At 35.2% G+C, this 21817-nt stretch overlaps 1 protein-coding gene across 1 annotated transcript; it reads right to left on the bottom strand.

The window, feature by feature from the left end:
- Positions 1–19055: 19055 nt before the first annotated feature.
- On the bottom strand, positions 19056–19651 carry LOC116179307. The gene is made up of 3 exons (XM_031499064.1): positions 19473–19651; positions 19299–19427; positions 19056–19244 (listed from the first exon to the last, which is right to left on the bottom strand). The coding sequence occupies exons 1-3, from the start codon at positions 19537–19539 to the stop codon at positions 19090–19092; spliced, it is 351 nt and encodes a 116-aa protein (XP_031354924.1). The 5' UTR covers positions 19540–19651; the 3' UTR covers positions 19056–19089.
- Between the last annotated feature and the right edge of the window lie 2166 nt (positions 19652–21817).

Raw genomic sequence — 21817 nt, 5'->3', positions numbered from 1 at the left:
AGGGCGTTGTGCGCCGGTGCACCATCGTGTTAAAATAACAGTTTTCAACCTTTTCTTTTTTTGTGTGCTGTACATCGTTGTACTCGTAATGACTATAACTTCAGAATGAGCTTCAGAATTTTCCGAGGAATTTTCAGATGCAAAATCTATATCTCAGTATCTGCCTTGGTATCTGCTCACAACGCGAAACCAGAAAAAAACACCAAGCAAATCAACTCGTAAATCCGAGCGTAAATCACTAAACACAATTAATACTCGCAATAATATTTATTAAATTATGCGTCACACGTGTAGCAACATTTGAATGCTGGGAAGTCGGAAGAGGCGATTCAAACCTTGATGAGCCTCGATGCAATCTTTTAAAACCAAATCAAGTGTTGGAGTTGATTGGAGACGTTCAGTAATCAGGAATATACTTCGAATGTCTTTGTTACTGCCTAAATAATGCCCCTTACTGTTTATCAATTCTCAGTTAATGCTTATTTTATTAATTCAAAATATAAAACAAAGTGTACACCAAATGCCAGTAGTGAATGACTCCTCGGGTATAGCAAAAGCACAGAATGTAGCTTTTTGTGAATCAAAGCAATGTGTTTTGTCTTTTCACCAACGAAATTGGTGAATAAATGAAGATTTTGCTCAAATTTGGAAATTATGTATTGTTCCTTGCTGAATGAATGGGCAGGACTACATTTTATCGAACGACCAATTAGCTTTCCAGCAGTTTACATTTCTAGCCGAACGGGCGAACTGAATTCTGGACGTAGGGCACTTTAATCTTTGAAAAATTACGCATCTAAAATGCAAAAGACTAAATTTTAAATACTCTGTAAAAACTCATTTTAAGGAACCTGTTGGGTATATCTGCATTCTGTGGAGAACTCTGTACATTTCTGGTAAGCCCAAACAAACTCTTCGGAATGAAAGGAAGTGTTCAGGAATTTTTATTACATATCGATAACGTTTTTAAAGCAAGGCTCAGGAATACTAAATCTCTGCATCGTTTCGGGATGTCTTCAGGTAGTTTTGAGAATACTCTGAAAATTCTTGATGAAGTTTGGTGGTTTTCGACAATTCTTGGGTCTTTAGAAAGGCAGATACCTAAATCTTTTATAGAATTTTTGGATTCCGCCTATGATGATGTTGGGAAGTTTTCGGAATGGAAGTATTACACACCTGTGTCCAAGATAAAGATGTCTATTATAGGGATCTCCGAAACCATACAAGAGACAACGATGGTTAAATTAAGGAAAATTTGCGCAGTTAAAAAGCTAATATTATGCTTTAAAGAAAACCAGAACCTCGACCAGAACATTCCGATTAAGTACTTCCGAAAATGTGACAGAAAAACCGCAATTTGCTAATTTCGTTTTTATTTTTCTGATTTGAACATTCTCATTGCCACTTTTAGAGCTCTATAAGACATCGTTCAGTGATTTGCAATACAACGTTTCGTTTCGGAGAGATAACTATTAACTTATTTTTTATATGATCCGAAAAAAATACACACTGTATTGAGTTTTTGAGTATTAGCATTTTTTAGCACACAAGAAAAACATAAGTTGGAAACTGTTGGTTTCAACAGGATGGCGCACCCTCGCACAACGCTATAACCGTGCGAAAATACATATCGAACAAATTTCCAGGAAAATGGAAAATTTGTTCGATATGTACACTCGCACGATTAGGGTTTTTGTGCCGTACATCGTTGCATTAATGATAAAAAATGCTACTCAATTATTGATAAAGTTTCTGTAATCCGTTTTTAGATACCTCTGGAAATGTTCTAGGCAATTCTTATTTTTCGGAAACTTTAAATAAGTAAGAAATTGAAACTTTCGGGAATTCTCAAAGGTTATTGAAGCTTCTGGATATGTAGGTAGGTACTTAGAAAATGTTTTATCCAGTTTTTATTGCCATTTCCTCTCATGAACGTAGAGAGAGCACAAAAACCTTCCTCAATGTCCGTCGGAAGGTGCACGTGCAATTGAAACAATAACTAATTAGCATAACAAATCGTAATATTGTTAACAAAGTATAAGTGAGTCTAGGTTGGGGCATAACAGAATGGACTGAAGGTATTAGTCCATCAACAGTCGTAGATGCAAAAACAAACTATAATGCAAAAAATGTATAACGGATTTGAAGAAGACAGTTGGGCACTGAACCGTCAAATTTCTTTAGGAAAAGGTTCCAAAAGTCGATTTCTACGGGCCAAGAACTAAACGGAATGTCAAGGATAACTAGCTACCGATTACAGTGCTAAAAATGTACCATCAATCAATCATCTCCGAAAGTCGCATTACCGTTTTATTAGCGAGGATAACGGCACATGAAACGAAACCGTAAACGATCGGTCGATTTAATGCGATTTAAGCCAAATCGACAATGTTACAAATTTGCAAGGATTAATTAATAGAGGAGCTTTGATCCATAAACGCAGAGAAAAAAGTTCGAATTTTAATACAAAGAACCGGTTAATTTCTGGACTATACAGTTACATTTGTGTTGCAGGTTAACCAGGAAGTATGTATTTGCAAAATAGTAAAATAACTCAGTTTATTGCCTGCATGAATGCCTTTGGACGATATCAGCAGCGAGCCTTTTTTTGCACATCGTAAACAGGTGGTTATTGCAAGACGAGACTTTCACTCGTATACAGTATAGAAAGTAATTTTTCGATCGTCGATTTTCTATGTATCTATTTTCCGGCCGATATAAATAAAGGCGTGTTTTTCAAACCAGAATATTGAAAAATCACAGCTCATTAAAGGTTAGCGACCGTGAACGTGAACATTAACGGCATTGTACTCACGACTGTACTCTTCATTGACCGTCCACTCTGTACATCTGCATTACAAAAAAGTTGCCGGTAAGTTGACACATCCTCAGATGTACTAATCAATTACATCCTCTCTAGTTTTGGTTCACGAAACGGTAACGCCAAATTTGCAACGACGTTCAGGAACCGTTATTGCAGATTTACGTCGATCAATTTGTTATTCTTAAACACGATCACTTCGCTGTGGCAACATAAAAATTCTCGTTTGTTATTTTGCGCGATCTTGTCAGCAATTCAAAACTATATAAAAATCGATATAAAAGTCAAGTAAAAAATTACAGTTTGTCTTTCCAATGAATTTTGGACTACACACATTAAAGCTCTTAAGAGAGCTGTTTTTTCATCGTTTTACGTCAGTCGTAATAAGCAAAAGGGGCAAAAGCAATGCCTCGAGCAATGCCCACTTTTACCCTTTTCAAATTATATGGCAATTTGATATTTTCGTTAAATAAAATCGCTTTTTTTTACAAATTTCATACATGCAGAGGTTGTAAGGTAATTACCATTTTCAAAATTGTTGCACATTTCCATCATTTAGACATCTAAGAATAAATGTATAAATATTTACCGTATTTACTAAATTTGTCTAAATATTTGCAAGTTACTCAATTTACCAAATAACATTTTAAGTACCTATACCACTTTTGAATTGAATATTTACAAATTTTGTTAATATTTATATATTTACTATTCACTAATTTAATAAAATTTGTTAATTGATTTTATCCTTGTGACAATGAAAACTACTATCCAGGCTGACATTTTAAAACAGTCTCACATACAAAATTGAAATTTTTATCAACGATAGGATTGAAAAAGTGCTTATTTTAGGAAAAAAAAACAGTTGAGTGACTTGCGGCCTGACCAAACGATCAGAATTTCGGAATTTAGCATGGTAACCCCATAGGGGTACATTTTTACCACTCCAATTTTTACCACCTTACTTTTTTTTACATTTGTTCTGTTTCACCACTAGTAAATTTTACCGTTTGTTAGGTTTCCCCATAAGATGAATAATTTAAATAATTTTACCTGGTGGTAAAAAGGATTGATGGTAAAAAATGGATGGGTAAAACTTGGGGTGAATCTGGCAACTCTTTTATATTGTTGTATATTCAAATTCTACGGGAATTGTATGTAATTCTAATTACTTAATTACTATAATATTACTACAGGAATATGTTGGAGGGAAAATAATATGTACATTAATGAAACTTTGTTTATAACAAGTTATAAGGCACTAGAAATGAGTATCTTCCGAGATCTACGAAACTTTATGAGTCCTACCCCCTTCCGGGGGTTATAAGCAGGGGGAAATTTTAAAAAGAGCACATTTTACAAACTAGGCGAGTGTAGTGTCATTTTCAGTGTGCTGGAGCGAATGACACCATGCCCATACTTATAGGATCAATATTATGCGAGATATGAATGGTTTTTGTTGGTTTAATACACTCCATTAATATACGACCAATCAACTTGGCGATTGGTTCAAATTCTAACCAAGCAGATGATTTTTTATCTGATTAAAAGCTATGTAGCTTTTTATCATCGACAAAAATGCGTGTAGGAATGCGTAAAATATATAGTGGTTGTAAAATTTACTGTTTTTTTTTATTAATCTCCCTAAAATACACTCGATCTTGGTTTTCAATCAGGATAATTTTATTTTTAATTCACTCAAATTTTGTTGCCTCCTCTCGGTTCGAATAAACACAATTGATTTAAAAAAAAGAATTAAAACAAAATCTGAAAGTAAGAAAATCGTACAAAGCTTGTTTGGACATAATACTCCGCACGCAGGCGGTCGACAAATAAAAAAATCTTAAATTATTTAACATTTTTTTTAATAATCCAAATATCTGGTCTACAACGTTTGCGATATTCAGACGCACTTGTCAAAGACACAAAAACACTCGCTGACAGCTTCAGAACTTCACTTTACTTTAGATAAACTGGATCTTGATCAATAAGATGAGAAATTTTCGGTGTCTGCTCGAACCGTAGAAACTTATAACTTCTAATAAAAAGAGAACCTTAACCAAAGGCCTCGCTGTACTACACTGCTTCCTTTTTCAATTTGACAAAACTTATCCCATAAACGGACAAATCGATTAAAAAACTTTCCACAAACTTAACCTACTTCACTTGACGGTAATTTAACTTTTTCTGCACTTCATTTCGAAACCGACGAACTGCGTCTCTTTAAAAAAAGACAAATAGGGAAAATAGGGAGAAATTAGCGTAAATAAAAATACGGGCTCTTTGGCGGCGCGGAACTTGCAGCAGCGTCGTTTTTACGTTGATTCCAATATTTAACGAAACACCTCGCGAAACACCACTTCCACTATAAGATAATCTCCTTCTTCAGGATTTTCAAATCAACCGCCAGTCACAATCAGATCTAGATTAGATAATCGCAACTTCGAAGGAACACATCGTAAAACACCTGCAAAGTCTAATAGCGATACGAACACGTGCGTTAATTAATTTTCTTCTGATAAAACCTTACCGCAAATGACCAGATGTGTTTACTTCTAACACCTTATTTTAATTGAATAAATTACAAAAGCAACAAAATTTAAGCAAGTAAATATGCAATTACAAACAATTCTAAAAGGAAAAATAGACACTAAGATAACAAATTCAGGTAAAATAAACCAGCTTTGGGCTTATTCGAAGATATCCAATCTACTATTACATTTTGCAAATTCGAAATAACTGCCAACTGACGTTGACCAAACAACAAAAATCGTTTGAATTTAATTAAATTTGCTGGTTTACAACTCTATGTATTTAAGGACAAATCACACGTTGGAATCTTTCTTCTACTATTTCTCACAGTACGCTTTGCTTGTGCAGTACTCCTCATTAGAAAATATTAAATAAAAAAAAATTAAACAAAATTTGCAAAGACGGCAAAAGTTATGCAAGTTTTGTAACTGAACGAAAAGATCAAAACAAATGCTGTTTCGCTTAACTGCCCTGATTTGAGCACCAATCACGCACAGTAGAATACTCTCTGTAACATCAATTTAATTACGTGATTATTTATTTACAACTAATTAACAATGAATTTATGAAATTGATTAATTTATAACTGTAATTATTATTTACCACTAATCTATATGAATACGAGCGGGAGCTTAATACTTCACTTCGCAACGGTGTTAGAGATGAGTGAACCAATTCGATTAGCATATAAAGGCAAACGCCCGTATTTCTCAAATGCTTCTGAACACTTCCGAATCCTCTAGAATGTTCTCGAATAAACACGTCATATTTCCCGGAAAGAATTCGTCACATCCGCTTTCGCTGATTATCGCCGATGATTAATTTTTATGGCGCCTCAATGTCTATCGGCATTTCTAGAATATTCAATGAACAAAAATGCACACACACACATCAGAAACGTCAAACTAGACGTGCAGGTTATCTGCCAAAAAACGTTATTTTGCGTTATTTACCATAACCTGTACGTTAAGTTTAACGTTAGTGATACACCACAGGGGTCAATCTGATAGTATTTAACTACAGTAAATAGTCTTGAAATACAAAAAATATTCAAAGTTTGTAAAACTGCCTAGCTAGGAAAAAAAATTGCAAAGTTTTAAGTAATGACACTTTGAACATGCCATACCAGTTGGCGTAGGTCAGGTTCAAAGGTAATACATTGTAATTTTCGAAATGACAAGGGGCGCATATACAGCCACTTCCAAAAATTAAGAAATGGTTGTTTTTTGATTCTAGCATATGTTTAAATAAATGTTCACATTACATGCTATTAATTACATAATTAGAAGTATAAGATCCGATATTGTTTCAGGGTATGTACAAGTGATTCGGGATATTTGCAGCAGTTTTGAAGGCTGGTTTTTGAAGCAGTAAGTTGCGGTAAGTGCTCACAATTTCATTTTTCCCGGTATAATTTGCATTAGAATTAGATCGGGATGGTTTTTTTACGCGAGAATGTAATGTACCGGGTGGTTTAATAAGACTGACACGTGGCTTTATCTCAGAACGTAATAAAAAGATCTTTGACATGAATACGGGTAGCCAAGAGAAAATGCTTGCAATTCATTTGTCTAAAATTTTAAATGGAATCTATATAGAAAATATAGAGTTAAATATGATCATACAAAAATTTAAATGGAATCGCATTGGAAGTAACCCAAACCAAAGCAATGGGTAATTGTCAGAACGAGTTTTCTTTCTAATTTTGTATTAAGTAATCCGGCATCAGCCCCATAAAAATCGACTTGCGAGATTTTGACTTGCACTACGAGTGCACTTCTCATTTTGAATTAACTCCAGTCTTCGCGTTTATGAAGTAGTTCACTATATTCAAAGCGACAGACGGTAATGAATGTATACTCTTCCGCTATCTAGTACTCAGCTATATCATTCACGGTATACCTACGCCAATTATGCAGAGGCGGGCGAAAACTACCCCTGCGCTAAGCGAAACAATGTACACTTGTTTCCGCCGCCTTATCGACCATACCTTGTTATTTTTCGAAGTAGATTAGCTTCAAAGCGATTGTAGAATTTAAGGGCGCAACGCGATTATTAACCTTTCAATCGTCACAATATGCCATTTTGTAAATCGCGTAGGTATCACACGAATAACGTAAAATTAGAATAAACACAAAGGTAATGTAAATTTAATGAAACACCGTTATTGGCCAAACGTAATTATAATAATTTAAAATTTAAATACGTATCGCGTTTGTTTTGTGTGCGTACATACAAATAATATTCATGGATCAATATAAATGTTAACAAATTAGTTTTTGTCAGATACGCAAATGAAAAGGAAGCATTTCAAACGTTTCACGCATTACATTAATTGATAATAAAATCGATTTTTTACCTCTCTTTGTAGGTGCGCAATAAAGTTTGATTGGCGATCGCTTTGTTTGAAACTAAGTAGCAATCGTCTGTGTGTTTTTTTTTATTTTGGGATTACGTTGAGCGTGCATAGATTGTCAAAAGGGGTGTTGTAAAATATTTTACCGGTTTACGGTGGGAATGTATTTAATTGATAAATTTACTGGGAGTAATTTGTATAATTTAGATTTATGATCTTTATAAAATATCGCTATTTGCTGCAATGCTACTTCGTTTTATGCATTCCTATTTTATATTGAGATGGGATGCTCGTAAACTTGTTTAGACTTCCTCTTTAGTTTCCCATTAAAATAGTTTTGTTGTTTATTACATTACGAATTTTACCAAAGGAATCAAAATTTTTCTTTTCACTATAAGTACTAGAAATTTACGGACGCAATTTAATTGGAGGTTCACAGCGTCATTCAAATGATGTTTTTTTTTGCAAATGTGCTTTATCTAATGCGCCAAGTGTTTGTTATCTTCCTAATGCGAATACAAATTTGCATAGCCGTGAACTTAGTGCTTATTTCTGCTAATTTGGAATTTGTAATGGGACAATTATGCTTATGTCACCCGTTTTTATTTAAATTGCTTGTAATAAATCAGTAAAAACGATGTGGTTGGTAATATTGTTAAAAAGCTAGTTCCTTACTGAAAACTGCATTAGAATTATTGTAGAAAAAGGTAGTGTAGGTACTATTTCTTCAATTTTTTTATTCAAGAATTTTCCAAAAAATAAGTCTAGTCATAAAAATAATTTCTTCATCATTGCTTTAAAAATGTGTCACATGGTAAAAATAGATATTTATAAACTATAATAATAATAACATAATATTCGACAAAAGTGGAATATTTTAAAAAAAATTCAAAAATGTGCACTAACGCTGTTTTTAATTTACTGCCCATTCAAAACCTATCAAATAGATCAGTTTCAAGATCTTTGTCTAGTTGAGATCTTCCCTATATTTTCGTTCGCCATTTTTTGATAAAACGAGCGTACTCATTGGCACACTTTAATGACAAGATTAGTACGCCTATTTGTGAGAAATAGTGTCTGCAACCATTTTTATTTAAGAATTAGGAGAAAATTGTACAAAACTTCAATAAAACCTGTGTAAATATCGTATGATTGGTATTTTATTTTAAGGCGTGCAAAATTACAAAAAAATTAAAATCTGTTTTTTTGCCAATTTTATTAGAGAGTTTACAAAGTATTGACAAAAAGCTTCCGGCAATTTGGAACAAATTTTTGAGTAGATATTGCGTTAATATTTATAAAATAGATAAGCTAGTCTTTTTTATACTCTAACTGGCTGGGCCATTTGAAATAGAATTGTTAAACAAAACGTGTAAATCTAATGGATACAATTTCAATCAAAGCATTTGGTGTCATACAGTTGTCAGATCTGTTCGACAAAAAATATGTGCATATTTGTGAACTATTGTGTATTTTATGTTAATACACAATATAAGTGTTGTATTGTCATCAAGCCACTTAACACACATAGTGTAATTCAAATGGTGTCAATGGTTTTTGTATGTACAGGGTGAACAATTTGTTTGGAACACTGGATATATCTTCAAAAGAACAATTTATTTAAACGAAGCTCACACGGTAATAAAATAACGTTATGAGAATGGGAATGTAGCCATTTTCAACTTCTTCCCAACCGCAATCAGCCACTGGGGACAAAATGGAGTCAGGGACGTGCTCGTTCTCCCAAACGAACGTCTGTTAGATGTTGAAGTGTGAAACGCAGTGTCGGTGAAACTATCGAATCTTGGCAAAATATGCACTTCTTCCAATCAGTTTTTTTGATTCTATTTCCAGTGAGGTTGTTTTATACCAGCTACCTCACTTGCGTCATTTGAGGTTGAGGTATTCTTACTAACCTTCTAGAAAAACAGCCTCGGTTACACAAAAAGGGAGCTTCCTCACTGGGCAATACTAAAATTTTTTCTATTGCAAAACTCTTTTTGTTTCCTGTTGGCGAAATCGGCCCGTTCTTGAAGACCGTCGCCGAACCATTCATCAGTGAGATGTCGGGAGTTCAATTCAGAGAATCTCACCTGAAGATGAGGTTTGCAGTCAAATTTGTCCCTCGCGTTCTCACAGACGAGCAAAGGGAGCGTCGACGTCAGGCATATTTTGAGCTTCAAAATCAGCTCAAAGAGGACGCTGCATTTTTTTCCAAGGTGATTACTGGTGATGAATCGTGGTGGTATAGGCCAGTGGAAGACAGCCTCTCCTCGTCCCAAAAAAATGTGCCAAGCGCAGAAGAATCAAGACAATGCTAATTTGTTTCTTCGATTGCAGAGGTGTTATGTACGCGGAGTTCGTTCGCCTGGACCAAACAGTCAACCAGAAGTTCTACTTGAAAAGATTGAGGGAAAGTATCCGGAAGAAAATGACAGATCTTTGGCGCACAGTCGACTGCTTCTTTTATTATGACTCCCCGTAAAGCAGTTTTTGACTAAAAACGGCATGACATCGATTGTCGGTAGTGTCAGCATTTCCGGAAATTGGCAGCCATGTTTGGTTCTGGGCTTCCGGTCCAGATTTCGAAAGACCCACACCTGCCCATGTGCGATTCTGCCCTTTTATGGCTAAGAATATGTGTACCAAATTTGGTTTAAAACGGTTCAGCCGTTTAGCCGGAAATGATAGTACATCATCATCCCTATGCAATATCTCCCATACTAACGTGCGGGTGGTAAAAAAGCCTATTTGGCCAAATGTTGTCTGAAATGCCCCTAGAACTTTTTGGAATGCTGTTTTTTTAATAATGAAGCAGTCTATTCGAAGTCGAGAAAAAATAATTCAATAAGTTCAATTTTTCCGTGGGCGTAACCTCTGGTGTTGAAAGAGGTGGATAGTAATATAGGATCGATTTTTTCTGAAACTTTTTTTATGACAAAAAAGAAGACAATTTTTTGGGCCCGCAAAGTTGATCCGTTTCCGAGATATTCACGATTTTCGAAAAAATCGCCTCTTTTTCAGGGGGATGAATATCTATCTTTTTTCATCCTAGAGAGCTGCGCGCGGTAGCAACATTTTCGTAAAGCCTTATATTTTAATAATTAAAAATAAATAAAATTCATCCCGATAGAAAAACCACTTATAACTAAAAAAAACAGTTTTTCGATATACACGTTTTTTGATTCCCCGACCCCAACGCATGCGCACTATGCAGTTCATTGTATTTTAGACGCTGCACGATTGTCAGATGTTTATTGCTACTTACTTTCGCCTTTCGGTGAATTCGGAGTAGTTAGTGCAATTTTTTCCATTGGCCAAGGCTTGAATTAATTCGCGAATTAAATCACCGACTTAATTAATATGAATTAATTCGTGCCAACCCTGGCCATCTACTACTTCAAATTTGTGGTTAGTGCCGTACTTCTGCATGGTCAAGGAGGGCATATTTTTTTTAATGGTAACTGCGAGGGAATTGCTAGTTTTCATTATATTATCAAATAAGTACTTAGTATACTTTTTTGGATATACAAGACTTATTATATTACATAATCGAATTTAATAGAAACACTCAAATTAAGAAAAATAGTAATTGTATTAATTAATTTTATAATGGTTTATAGATTTCTCGCACATTTTTAATGATTTTTGATACAATAAATAGGTTTGTAACAAAAGATTGACCTTGTTTTCAACGCAAACTAGTAAAATTATTAAATTAATTAACACAAATATTTTCCGTAATTTGGATAGTTCTCTTAAATTTGATTATGTAACATTGTTATTTTGCTATATACAAAAAAACTAGTTATTGTCATTAAAAAAGAGATGCCCCCCTTCACCATGCAGCAGTATGCCACTGAGTAGGTAGATTAGGAGACATTTTTTTAGAATTTTGGATAACATCAAAAGTTTCTTTAGAAAAAATCTGGTTTTGAAGATATATCCATTGTTCCAGACAAAATGTTCATGTATGGCGATGTGAATGGTTTTATATTTCCTGTATGCAATGTTTATTGAATAATTTACATCTCATTTGACAAAAAGGCGTTTGAACAAACGCAGTGTCAATATTTGTAAATTCTAATGAATGTTTTCTGTATGTTTTAACATAACGCAGATGCTGTAATGAATAAAAAATACATGTTTGACAGAACAATTTTTGAGCAAAAATTGTATCAATTTGAAAAAAAGTGTATAATTTCGTAACTTTTTTCCTCGCTTTTTTCACTCAACAATTTTTCCAAAAAAATGTGTTGTGTCAAACAATTCTTAGCTTTATTTGATATAAATGGTGTCAATATCTGTAATCCGTCATGTATTTCAATTAAAATCAACTAGATCAAAGCATGAATAGAACTGAAATTGTGTATTTATACATCAGTCTTTATATTCAAGCAATAAACTGATTATCTTCAAATTCAAAGCGCGTTTGTACTAGAAACGTCAAGTTTAAGACATCTTGAGTGATTTCAACCTTGAAGTTCAAAATTGATTTTCAAACTTTGGGGATTTACGCTACAACCCTTCACATCTAACCAAGAAATCTAAATCCAAATTTAAAACTTAATTCTTTAAACCATTATTTTTGACACTAGGGATGCGAAAAATAATTGATATATCGATAATTTTCGATAAATGTGAATGTACATAAAGTGAAAAAATTCATTAATAGTTAGGTGTGCTTGGTTGGTGGAGTAAGCCCTACAATCTGTACCAGTATTTAAATTGTTCCCCAAAAATGCGCATTTTGTTCTGGAATGTTAATATCACCGTAGCCTTCAAATTTAACTTTTAAAATATCACCAAAAGGTAACTGATCGGATTGTATTTGACTAACAGTTTCACCATCAGTTGGGTGTTGTTTCGCAATTTTGCTTGTAAAGTTACCGCTCCCAAAAGATCATTCAAATCTTTAGCACAATTTGCTCCTGAATTATATTCAGAGTAATTTAAACAAAATATTTTTTTCAATGACTGTTTAATTGGAGTAGGATTAGTCGCATTTCCATTTTGATTTCTTAAATTTCCAAACATATTTTCAAAAAGTTCCTATTTTTTGATTCTATGTCCGGCAAACAAATCCGTGAAACGACTACACACGTGCGTATTTGTCGGGCTCGCTGTCCGTGCTCGTCGTCCTGATCGACGTATGGCGAGCAAGATATGTACGCCGAACATGCGGATACACACATACGAATTAATACGGATCTGTCCCACGTACATGTCCGCCGTACAGATCCGCCGTACATATCCGCATGTGAATGGCACCTTTAAGCGTATCATGAGACGCAGCGCAATAAATAAACGAACGTGAAGGACGATGTCGTTGATTGCCTTTGTAGTACTTACGTAGATTACGAGCTGATTATACAACGAAGGCGACGACTCTGCTTGTACGAAATTCATGGTGTGGTACAAAGTTCGACGAAAATGACGTGCTTCTTCTGAACAAACACGTTCATTCTTATTGGCGATTCTACGGCGACATCTCCTTCGATTGTTGTTCGATGAATACGCAAATGCGAGCGGCGGACAAGTGGGAATGCGATGGGAATGTATATGTCGTAGGCATTTTGTAAAATCCGTCATTTTATAAAATGCCTAGGCAGTTTATAAAACGCGGGCAGTGTACTTTCTAGAGGTAAGCGATTGGTTCCCTTCCTCTTCAAGAGCGATCCCTTACGCATCTAGAAGGGGAAGGAAAACTACCCCACAGGTAAATGACTCCGCAATTTAGAAATGACGGATTTTACAAAATGCCTACGACATAAAACTGCCTAGGCATTTTATAAAATGACGGATTTTACAAAATGCCTACGACATATACAAGAACAGGCGAAATAGTTATATCTCGACTTATATACAGGGCATGGTAGGATAATTTCTTGAATGCAACTCTCAAAGGAATAACTAAAGGATAATAATTCTAGTTTGGGGACACAATAGGTACAAAAGCATCATGTTTGTAGGATAAGGGTGACAAGGGACACTTGCTGGAGGGAAATTGGGAAAGAGTGTTGTACGGTTAGGACGAACTAAAAGGAAAAGACCCAATTTTTAAAAAGTTCAGACTGCAATCAAAATTCATACTGACACTTACGATGGTTTAGATTTAATGTCGAAAATCAGGGCTGTCCATCTTCAAGTGGCCACTTAAAAAAATAAAACTGAGAAGACCGCGCGATATCTCATATGTGCAACTTGATCAGTGATATTGTGCATATTTCGTATTTGAGGGAAATATGTATTAGGTTGCGGGATAGCGCTGCCTTAAAACAAAATTAATGCATGAGATACCATACTTGAATCTTCATTTAAAAAAAAAAGTTAGGTTGAAAATATCAACTTGATCCATTTTCACTTCAAATCCAAGCATCAAACTTCATGCGTGAAGCCAACTTTTCAGCTTTCATTTTTTAAAATGTCAGGTTCCAAACATCAAAATTGACACTTTAATCCTGCGACGGTTTAGAAGTTTCAGGTTTCAGCATCCAACTTTATGCTGGAAACTAAAAATTTGAAGCTTCATTTTTGAAAATGCGAATATTGACTTTCAATCTGCAATGGACTTTAAGCTTAAAGTTAAAGTAATAAACATCATGTGTGAGACACCCAGTCAGTTTGGACCTCTAGCTTCAAGTTGAAACTAACTCTAAATTTGAAATTAGGTTTTAATAAGTCAGGCGCCAGTAATGACAATTAATAAGAAAAAATTTGACACTTAAATTCAATTTTCATTACTTTGTTGATGAAGATCTCCATAATATGCTTGAGTAATTAATGAAAAATGTTTTTATTGTGGTGATCGCCTATAGAAACCACAATAAAAACATTTTGAGTTTCAATTTTTTCTTTACGTTAATTTTCATTACTTTTTAATCTCAGCAGGTTGGATTTTAAGCTTCAAGTCGAAATAAGATTTCAAATACGAAATTTTAACCTCAAAATTTAGAGTGCTTGTTTTTGCGTCGAGAGGATTAAAATAGTAAAATATGACTAACGTTTGATAGAATTGGATTCCCACGCTAGCAAATTAATACGGACCCCACCAAATCGTCACCCATCATTACCCAATACACCGAAATTGTTTATCCATCTTCCGTAGCTGATTGCACGTAATCCAATCCCCCCGCCTCAACGGTATTATAAAGAACTAACTGTTATTTAATTAAAACGAGGCGCGCAATTTTCTCAGATATACGGAAACAATAAATAGCCGCCAATATTAATAGTGTAGAAATTCTCAGGTGTTCATACCTTCATGGCCAATTAGCAGGGGGCCGAGAGGAAGAAGAGGCGCGCGATTTGTACATTTAGCGTAGTCCGTGATGCGTGACAATATTGTTTTTTTTCTACTCAAATATTGCACTAGTCCCGGCCTATGCTACTGTACCAAAGATCTCAGCGCGCGACGCCGACGTGGGAAAAATCGCGGCGGAAAACTGTCCGGAATAGTGGCAAGTTCAAATTTCCGGCGATAATTTAGCGTGAACGAATCTAGATAGTGTAAACGTTGCTAATTTTAAGCCATTACGTATTCTGCTACAGTTTAAGGGCAATTTGCATATGCATATTAGTTTTAAGTGCAGGTATGAATTTTCTTAATTGTCGCCCTTTTAAAGAGTTACGCAAAGGTCTGTTTACGGGATTAATTTTGAAATTGAGTGCGCGCGTAAATCGCACAGACGGATAATTTCAGTCTGTGATTGATTATGTTTGTATGCGTAATGAAGCTTAGTGTAGTATACCTAGATAATGTGACGTATGGTTTATGCGTAATTATTGTAATTAATTAGGTTTTGTTATGGTTACGTTATTTAAACCGGTGCAATTAATTGAGAGTGTTTCGCAAAACGATCAAAAAAGATGGCGCTTGCGAATAACTAACCCTCAATTGTTTGCATTATTATTTCCACTCATAAATTAGTTTTTTTAGTTACAACAACAAACTGGCCGCTGCTTTTACTACAAACACCTTTTTTTGTAAATTTGCATGCATGCATAAGGGTTATTTACCAACGCATTATTCACTTCTTCTGTTGAACACACATTTACGGTTTCCCACTTACCTGAAACAACAAAAAGGAGTTAGTTTAAATAGCTATATTTACCTGTTTCGTATTTTAATGTAAACATTTCAACTAGATCACTAGACCATGCATGAAAATGGGGTGGAATCGATAGAATAAAATTGCAGCTGCTTTTGCAATTGAAAACATTCACTTTTGAAGTTATCTGCAAATACAAAAACGCAAGAAGTAGGTAAAAATCCTATTTTTTGTAACAAATCGCGTTTTCAATATAAAATATCCGTCGGGGATGTTATATTTGGATGTGTTTTCCTACCCCGATTCTGTGTTCTAATTGTGCATTTTCGACCTTTTGTCTTATGGTTTTTGAAATATTCGCGATTTTAGATGGGATCCCAACTTCCCTAGTACCTACATTAATTGTAATTCATTGTTGAAAAATTCGAAATTCTAACAACTCAACCTAACAAATTATTCAACAAGTTGGCGCCGGCGCCGTAAGGAATAATGGGTTTTCAGTTTGATGTTTAAGAAAAAATAAAATTGTAAAATAAAAACGATTGTGTGCATGTGAAATATTTCATTGGTCCTTCGAAGCCGTTACGATGTCGATGACAGGAAAGTTGTCAAACTCTTAACGTCGCAGAGCCGAAAATCGTGTAAGGTCCCGTCTACTAGAAAGCTCATTCGCGAGCCAGGTCTGAACTGGATGCTGTCCCAAGCTTTTGTGAAGCATCGCCCCCTTAGGAGCAAAAAAATAGCTACCGCCTCCTAGTCGTTTGGTAATAAGTATACTTCATTATTTCAAAACTAAGTAATATCTCTCCGTGTTATGCATGTATGGGAGAAAAGAAATTTCTTCATTGCCAGAATTTTGAAGGCGGTCGCCATCTTGAATTTTTTGAAATGACAATATGGATCATTCTTTTTCATTCTAAAATATGCGTAACAATATCTGTTTATTCTGTTATTTTAATGATATTTATTTATTTTATTGTTTGTTTACTTTACTTTTGTGTACCTGTTTAGTAGTATTCTCTTTAGTCATTTTTACCTTTACTTGTTTATATTTTATGTATCTCTGTTTTGTCTCTTTTTAACAAACATTTTAAATTGTTTATACTCTATATTATTCTCTTTTAGCCACATGGTTTGTCTAGCTTTTATTTATTTGAAATTTTTAAACTGTTTTTATTATTCTTTTTATATATGCATTGTACTCATTTATTATTTACTAGATTTACTGACGTGTCAAAATCTATTTATGGTATACGGACAAATAAAGATTGATTGATTGATTTAAAGTCCTCCAACCTGCAAATCAATATATGGAACCATTTCAGAAAGCCTTATTCCCTTACGAGTTCCCTTACTTATATCAGGTTATAAGAATTTAATTTCTTTCAATTTCAAAAAAAAATGGTTAAATGTATACAACACTCGAAAGAGAAAACAAGACGGTTTCCAATGATGTGTCGCATGACCCATGTTATTTAAAAAAAATTCAAGATGGCGGCCGCCCTCAAAATTGGGCAATGAAGTCTTTTTCATTCCGAAACATGCATAACAATGTCCCATTAAAGTCCTCCAAACTTGAAATCAATACCTCAAATCGTTTCAGCCTTGTTCCTTTACTTTCTAACCACCCTGTATAGACGTGCACATGCTATGCTTATTCGAAATGGTTCAATTTAAGTATGAACATGATCAATGGCGCCCTCTTACTCCCCCTGGAATCCCCTAGCGGCCACTACTATAGAAGCACAAGTACTACGAGAGTTACGCGTCGCGAACGCTAGCGCATCGAACTACTTCAACTATAACAAGCAATAATCCTCGAAGAAGTGGAAGAACGTCGCAGCCACCAGTTTTCAGTGTCCGAATACTCAAATTCTGAAGCCTCTGCCGACGTCATCCCATGGAGTCTACAAGTTCAAGACCTAACAGACGACGAAAAGCTTGGAGACATATGTAGGAGCCGAACCTTCTTCAGCACTAAATACATTGGATCGCCAGGGCTTCGTTGGCCATAGAGCCTATTTCGAAATGGAACGCAACGAAGCGGCCTTTTTCTGTTTCTTCGCATAAAGCGGAAATTCACACATCTTCCTCATTAGAGGACACAAATGTTAAATGAAGATTAGGATTATGGGAGTCCGCTGCGCGGCCGGTGTCTGGGGCCGTAAGAAGTTTTCTGCAATCAGTATAGATGAAGAATGGAAGTATGGGAAGGACAAGAAAGCGCGCTTTTGCCGTCTCGGACTCAAACACAGGTCAAAATGCACCGCCCATTTAATGACTTGTTCCAGAAGCAGAAGAAAAGTTGACAGGTGTAAAATCCAGTAGTCTTTATAAAGAAAAAAATGTAGTGTTGTCTTCGTGGGCATCTTACGAACAAAGTATTAAATTATCCATAATGCTGATATATTATGAAGGATAAAGGTCAAACGTATTTAAATCTTCTATTCTTTGCTGCTTTCATTCAAAAACAAAACAATGCAGCGATTAAGAAATGGTACAGATATGACAGCATCTACTAAATTACACGCGTTTTTGAAAGGAGCCAAGCCGAAGAAATCTTTTGCATTTGCAGGAATCGTACTGAGAGGATTTTTTCTTTCATATTTGAAGTAACATTACTTAGAAAACTACTTCTGCAAAAATATAACATGTTTATACTTTTGGAGAAGATTCTATAACTGTTCTTTGGAGAGTGTTTAGAGCTTGCTGGTTCTTGAGAGAGTCCCGGCGAAATATTCTTGTGAAATTCTTCTGAGATTGTTCACATTCACACATAGTTCGGTGTGATTTTTCATGAGCGAGTTATTGATTTCCCATTCGGTTATGAGAAATACGACAACCGAGGTCGGTAGGTACGGTTTAAAATAAAGATAGGGGTATGAACTACTCAACAGTCAACATCGCGGTCGATGGAATGTAAGAAACAGGCAAAAAGTAGAGTCTTATGTTTTCTTTTGAAAATCACGATCGTGAAAATTCCGCGGCGACTGTTTATAAATAATAAGCATTTAAATGAGTGGGTGTATTTCCATGTTGACCTCCGCTATACCTTTGAACGTTTACAACATTTTTTTGGGAACTTTAGCCCTTTACATGTTATCGTTTATAATTTTTTTCCGATCTACTTCGATTAGCTATACGTTTTCAAACAAATGCACGCGACCTTTAATCCGGCTCATATCCAATAGCAGTGATCCTTAGCGAAGGTTTCCCATCGCAGTCTCTTTTCGTTCTCGAGTTAGGCGATGGACGGACAAAACCATTATTTTTTCTTTCGAATAAAACAGAGGACTCAAATCGTTTATTTAATTAAATTCACTTTCAGATTATGGAGTAACTTGTACATTACACTTCTCGTCCTTACACGTTGTGCACTCAAAAATCTCGTGAGCCGTTTGAAACACGGCGTATACTTGCCGTAACGTATTGCAGAGATCGTTGAAATCAGTCTTAGTGCATCCCCTTGAAACGCTTCTTTCGTCTATAATCACGGCAAAACTCAACTAGGGACAATATTAGATCTTTGAAAACTTACGATCTTCTCGCATGTCGGTGTAATGGCATACCGAAAGACCGTCGCATTGCTCAACTTCCATCTTTTCGGGAACACCCTTGGCGCAATCGCTATCTGGCGTACCCTTGCATGTGTAGCACTTTACGGCATCTGAAAGACATATTTTAATTTAAATTAATTTGCAAAAAGTGCTACCTGTTACGAATACTGATGCCATCATCAGAGTGCCAACCAAAACAATTTTGTAGTGTTCCATCGCCATCACTTGACCATTTGGATGGGACGTTGGAGTTTATATAGTTTTGTAGCAAAAAAACTGATCTCGTTTCAAGGAATAAAACCGTATGCGTGTTATTTATCTATAGATAGATATTTCTTAGTAAACCATTGTAAGTAATATACATTTTCCAGGAGGTGCTTGTAATTCAGAGCCGGGTAATGTTTTATACTATAAATTGTCAAATTGGGGATAACGGTTTGACCTCGGATTTGACGAGTTGTTTTTTCGCCCTTCGTAAGTTTATACCTGAAAGTTTGTAGGTTGTGTAGGCCACAGAAAGATAAATTGGTTCAGTAATTCTATTTGGGAGACCAAGTAAAATTCCTGAACCAATTTATCTTTATTTGACCAGAAGTACACACCCTACAAACTTTCAGGTCTAATTAAGAATAACAATCGATTGTTTCCATTAGTACCTAATAATAACCCTACAACTGGGATCGAGGTACCCCCCATAGAATGAAAAATCATCTGCAGGCCGAGGAAGGGGCTCCTGTATCTGCTCGACCCACTATTCTTTTATATGTTTTCAGCATGCATTTCATTATTGTTAACGTCAAAAGTTGGCTGTAATTTGAGATTGGACACAAGATTCGGTCATATTTGTTGTATTAGAGGACAATGTTAATTTTGTCTCCGATTTATTTGATTTTGAATAATTGTTTTGGCGATTGTGAATTTAAATGACGTGTAAAAAGACTAGATGTATTCAGTTAGGAATTATGTACGTAGTATTCGTAAAAGTTTATCTCATGTTTTTCTCCTGTCGTAGATAAGATTTTTTTATCGCTGCGTAAGCCAACTAGTTTCTAGAGAAGCACGTATTATCGCCGAAGTTTTTAAATAAGCGAATGGACGTTACTCGTGGCTCTTTTTTGGCGGATGACGTGAACCGAGTTTTTTGGACCTTGAAACGTAGCTGTATCTGAGCGTAGCAAGTTGTGGTAATCGAAACTGTCGGTCTTGTTCAATGGTGAAGTTTACGAAGAAGTTGGTTGTAGTGCAAGAAGAAATGTATCTAAATACGTCGTTATTTAAGTGAACGTTAAAAGTCGAGTTAAGCGGATGCGTGTTTAACGTTTACGAAGAAGTTTCCCAGTACCCGTTAAAGGGAGAAAGATAAATTATACAGTCCTCCAACAGTGCGTCGGTCTTTCCTAGTTCATACCTGGTAAAAAATATCGAAAACCTTTTGTGCAAATGTCAACTATAGATGGTTGCGCATCTACAGAAATTATTTTTGAATGCACAGGGTGTCCCATTTTTACGGTGTCAATACACAGCGGATTGTTTTAAATGGAACACTATATTTTTAGCTGATTCGAGGTCATTTTTTAACCTCCGCATGGAAACCTATTCACTATTTGGTTTTGTATCAATTTTGCCAAATTATGAATTTTTTTCCGAATAATTCTCTATGCGACCTTGATTTTAAACCTAAGAAATACATTTGATTAATAATGTGAATCTGAATAAAAGGCAACCTTTTTGGTAGTGATTGAGATGAATTTAGTGATGTAGGGTGTTAAAAAAAAGTAAAATTTCCACATTTCAAAGTGCCATAACTATTTTTTTTCAAACGGGTCTACCAACTACCTGGTAACATTGACAAAAAAAAACAAAAAGTGAATAGGTGTCCATGTAGAGTTTAAAAAATGACAATCGAAACAACTAAAAATATACAGGGTGTTCCATTAAAAAAATCAGTTGTCTATTGACACCGTACAAATGGGACACTGCACATTCAAAAATAATTTCTGTAGATGCGCAACCATCCATGGCTGACATTTGGTTTTTTGATATTTTTTACTAGGTATGAGCTAGGAAAGACCGATGCACTGTTGCAGGACCCTGTATAATACCGACTGAAAAATTTTTAAATCACTTTTACAGAATCTCCTAATAGCTTTGGGGGGTGTTAGGAATCTGCGAGAAATTCTACCATCAATTCTTGAAGAATTTCATATTGGTTTCACTTAGGAATCACGTAGGAAAGGTTACCTATTCATTTTTTTAGCGCATTTTTGTAACAATTAAATAATTGTGCCATTGCTTGCGTTTTGCCCGTTCGTCCGGACCCACTTCTGCGGTTTTGAACTATTCTTAGGGGAATTGTCCTATAGTCCTCGAATTTGTTGCAATAGGTAGCCTTGATTCAATGCTGTGCCTTACCTTACTGCATGTATTCAATTCTTTTTTGGTTTTGGTCTCCATTATTCTTCTTGTAAGTCTACATGGTTCCATCTTTACTATATGCGCG

Source organism: Photinus pyralis, unplaced genomic scaffold, assembly GCF_008802855.1.
Source record: "Photinus pyralis isolate 1611_PpyrPB1 unplaced genomic scaffold, Ppyr1.3 Ppyr1.4_LG8, whole genome shotgun sequence".
Lineage (NCBI taxonomy): Eukaryota > Metazoa > Arthropoda > Insecta > Coleoptera > Lampyridae > Photinus > Photinus pyralis.
This window is presented reverse-complemented; position numbering and strand designations above follow the sequence as displayed.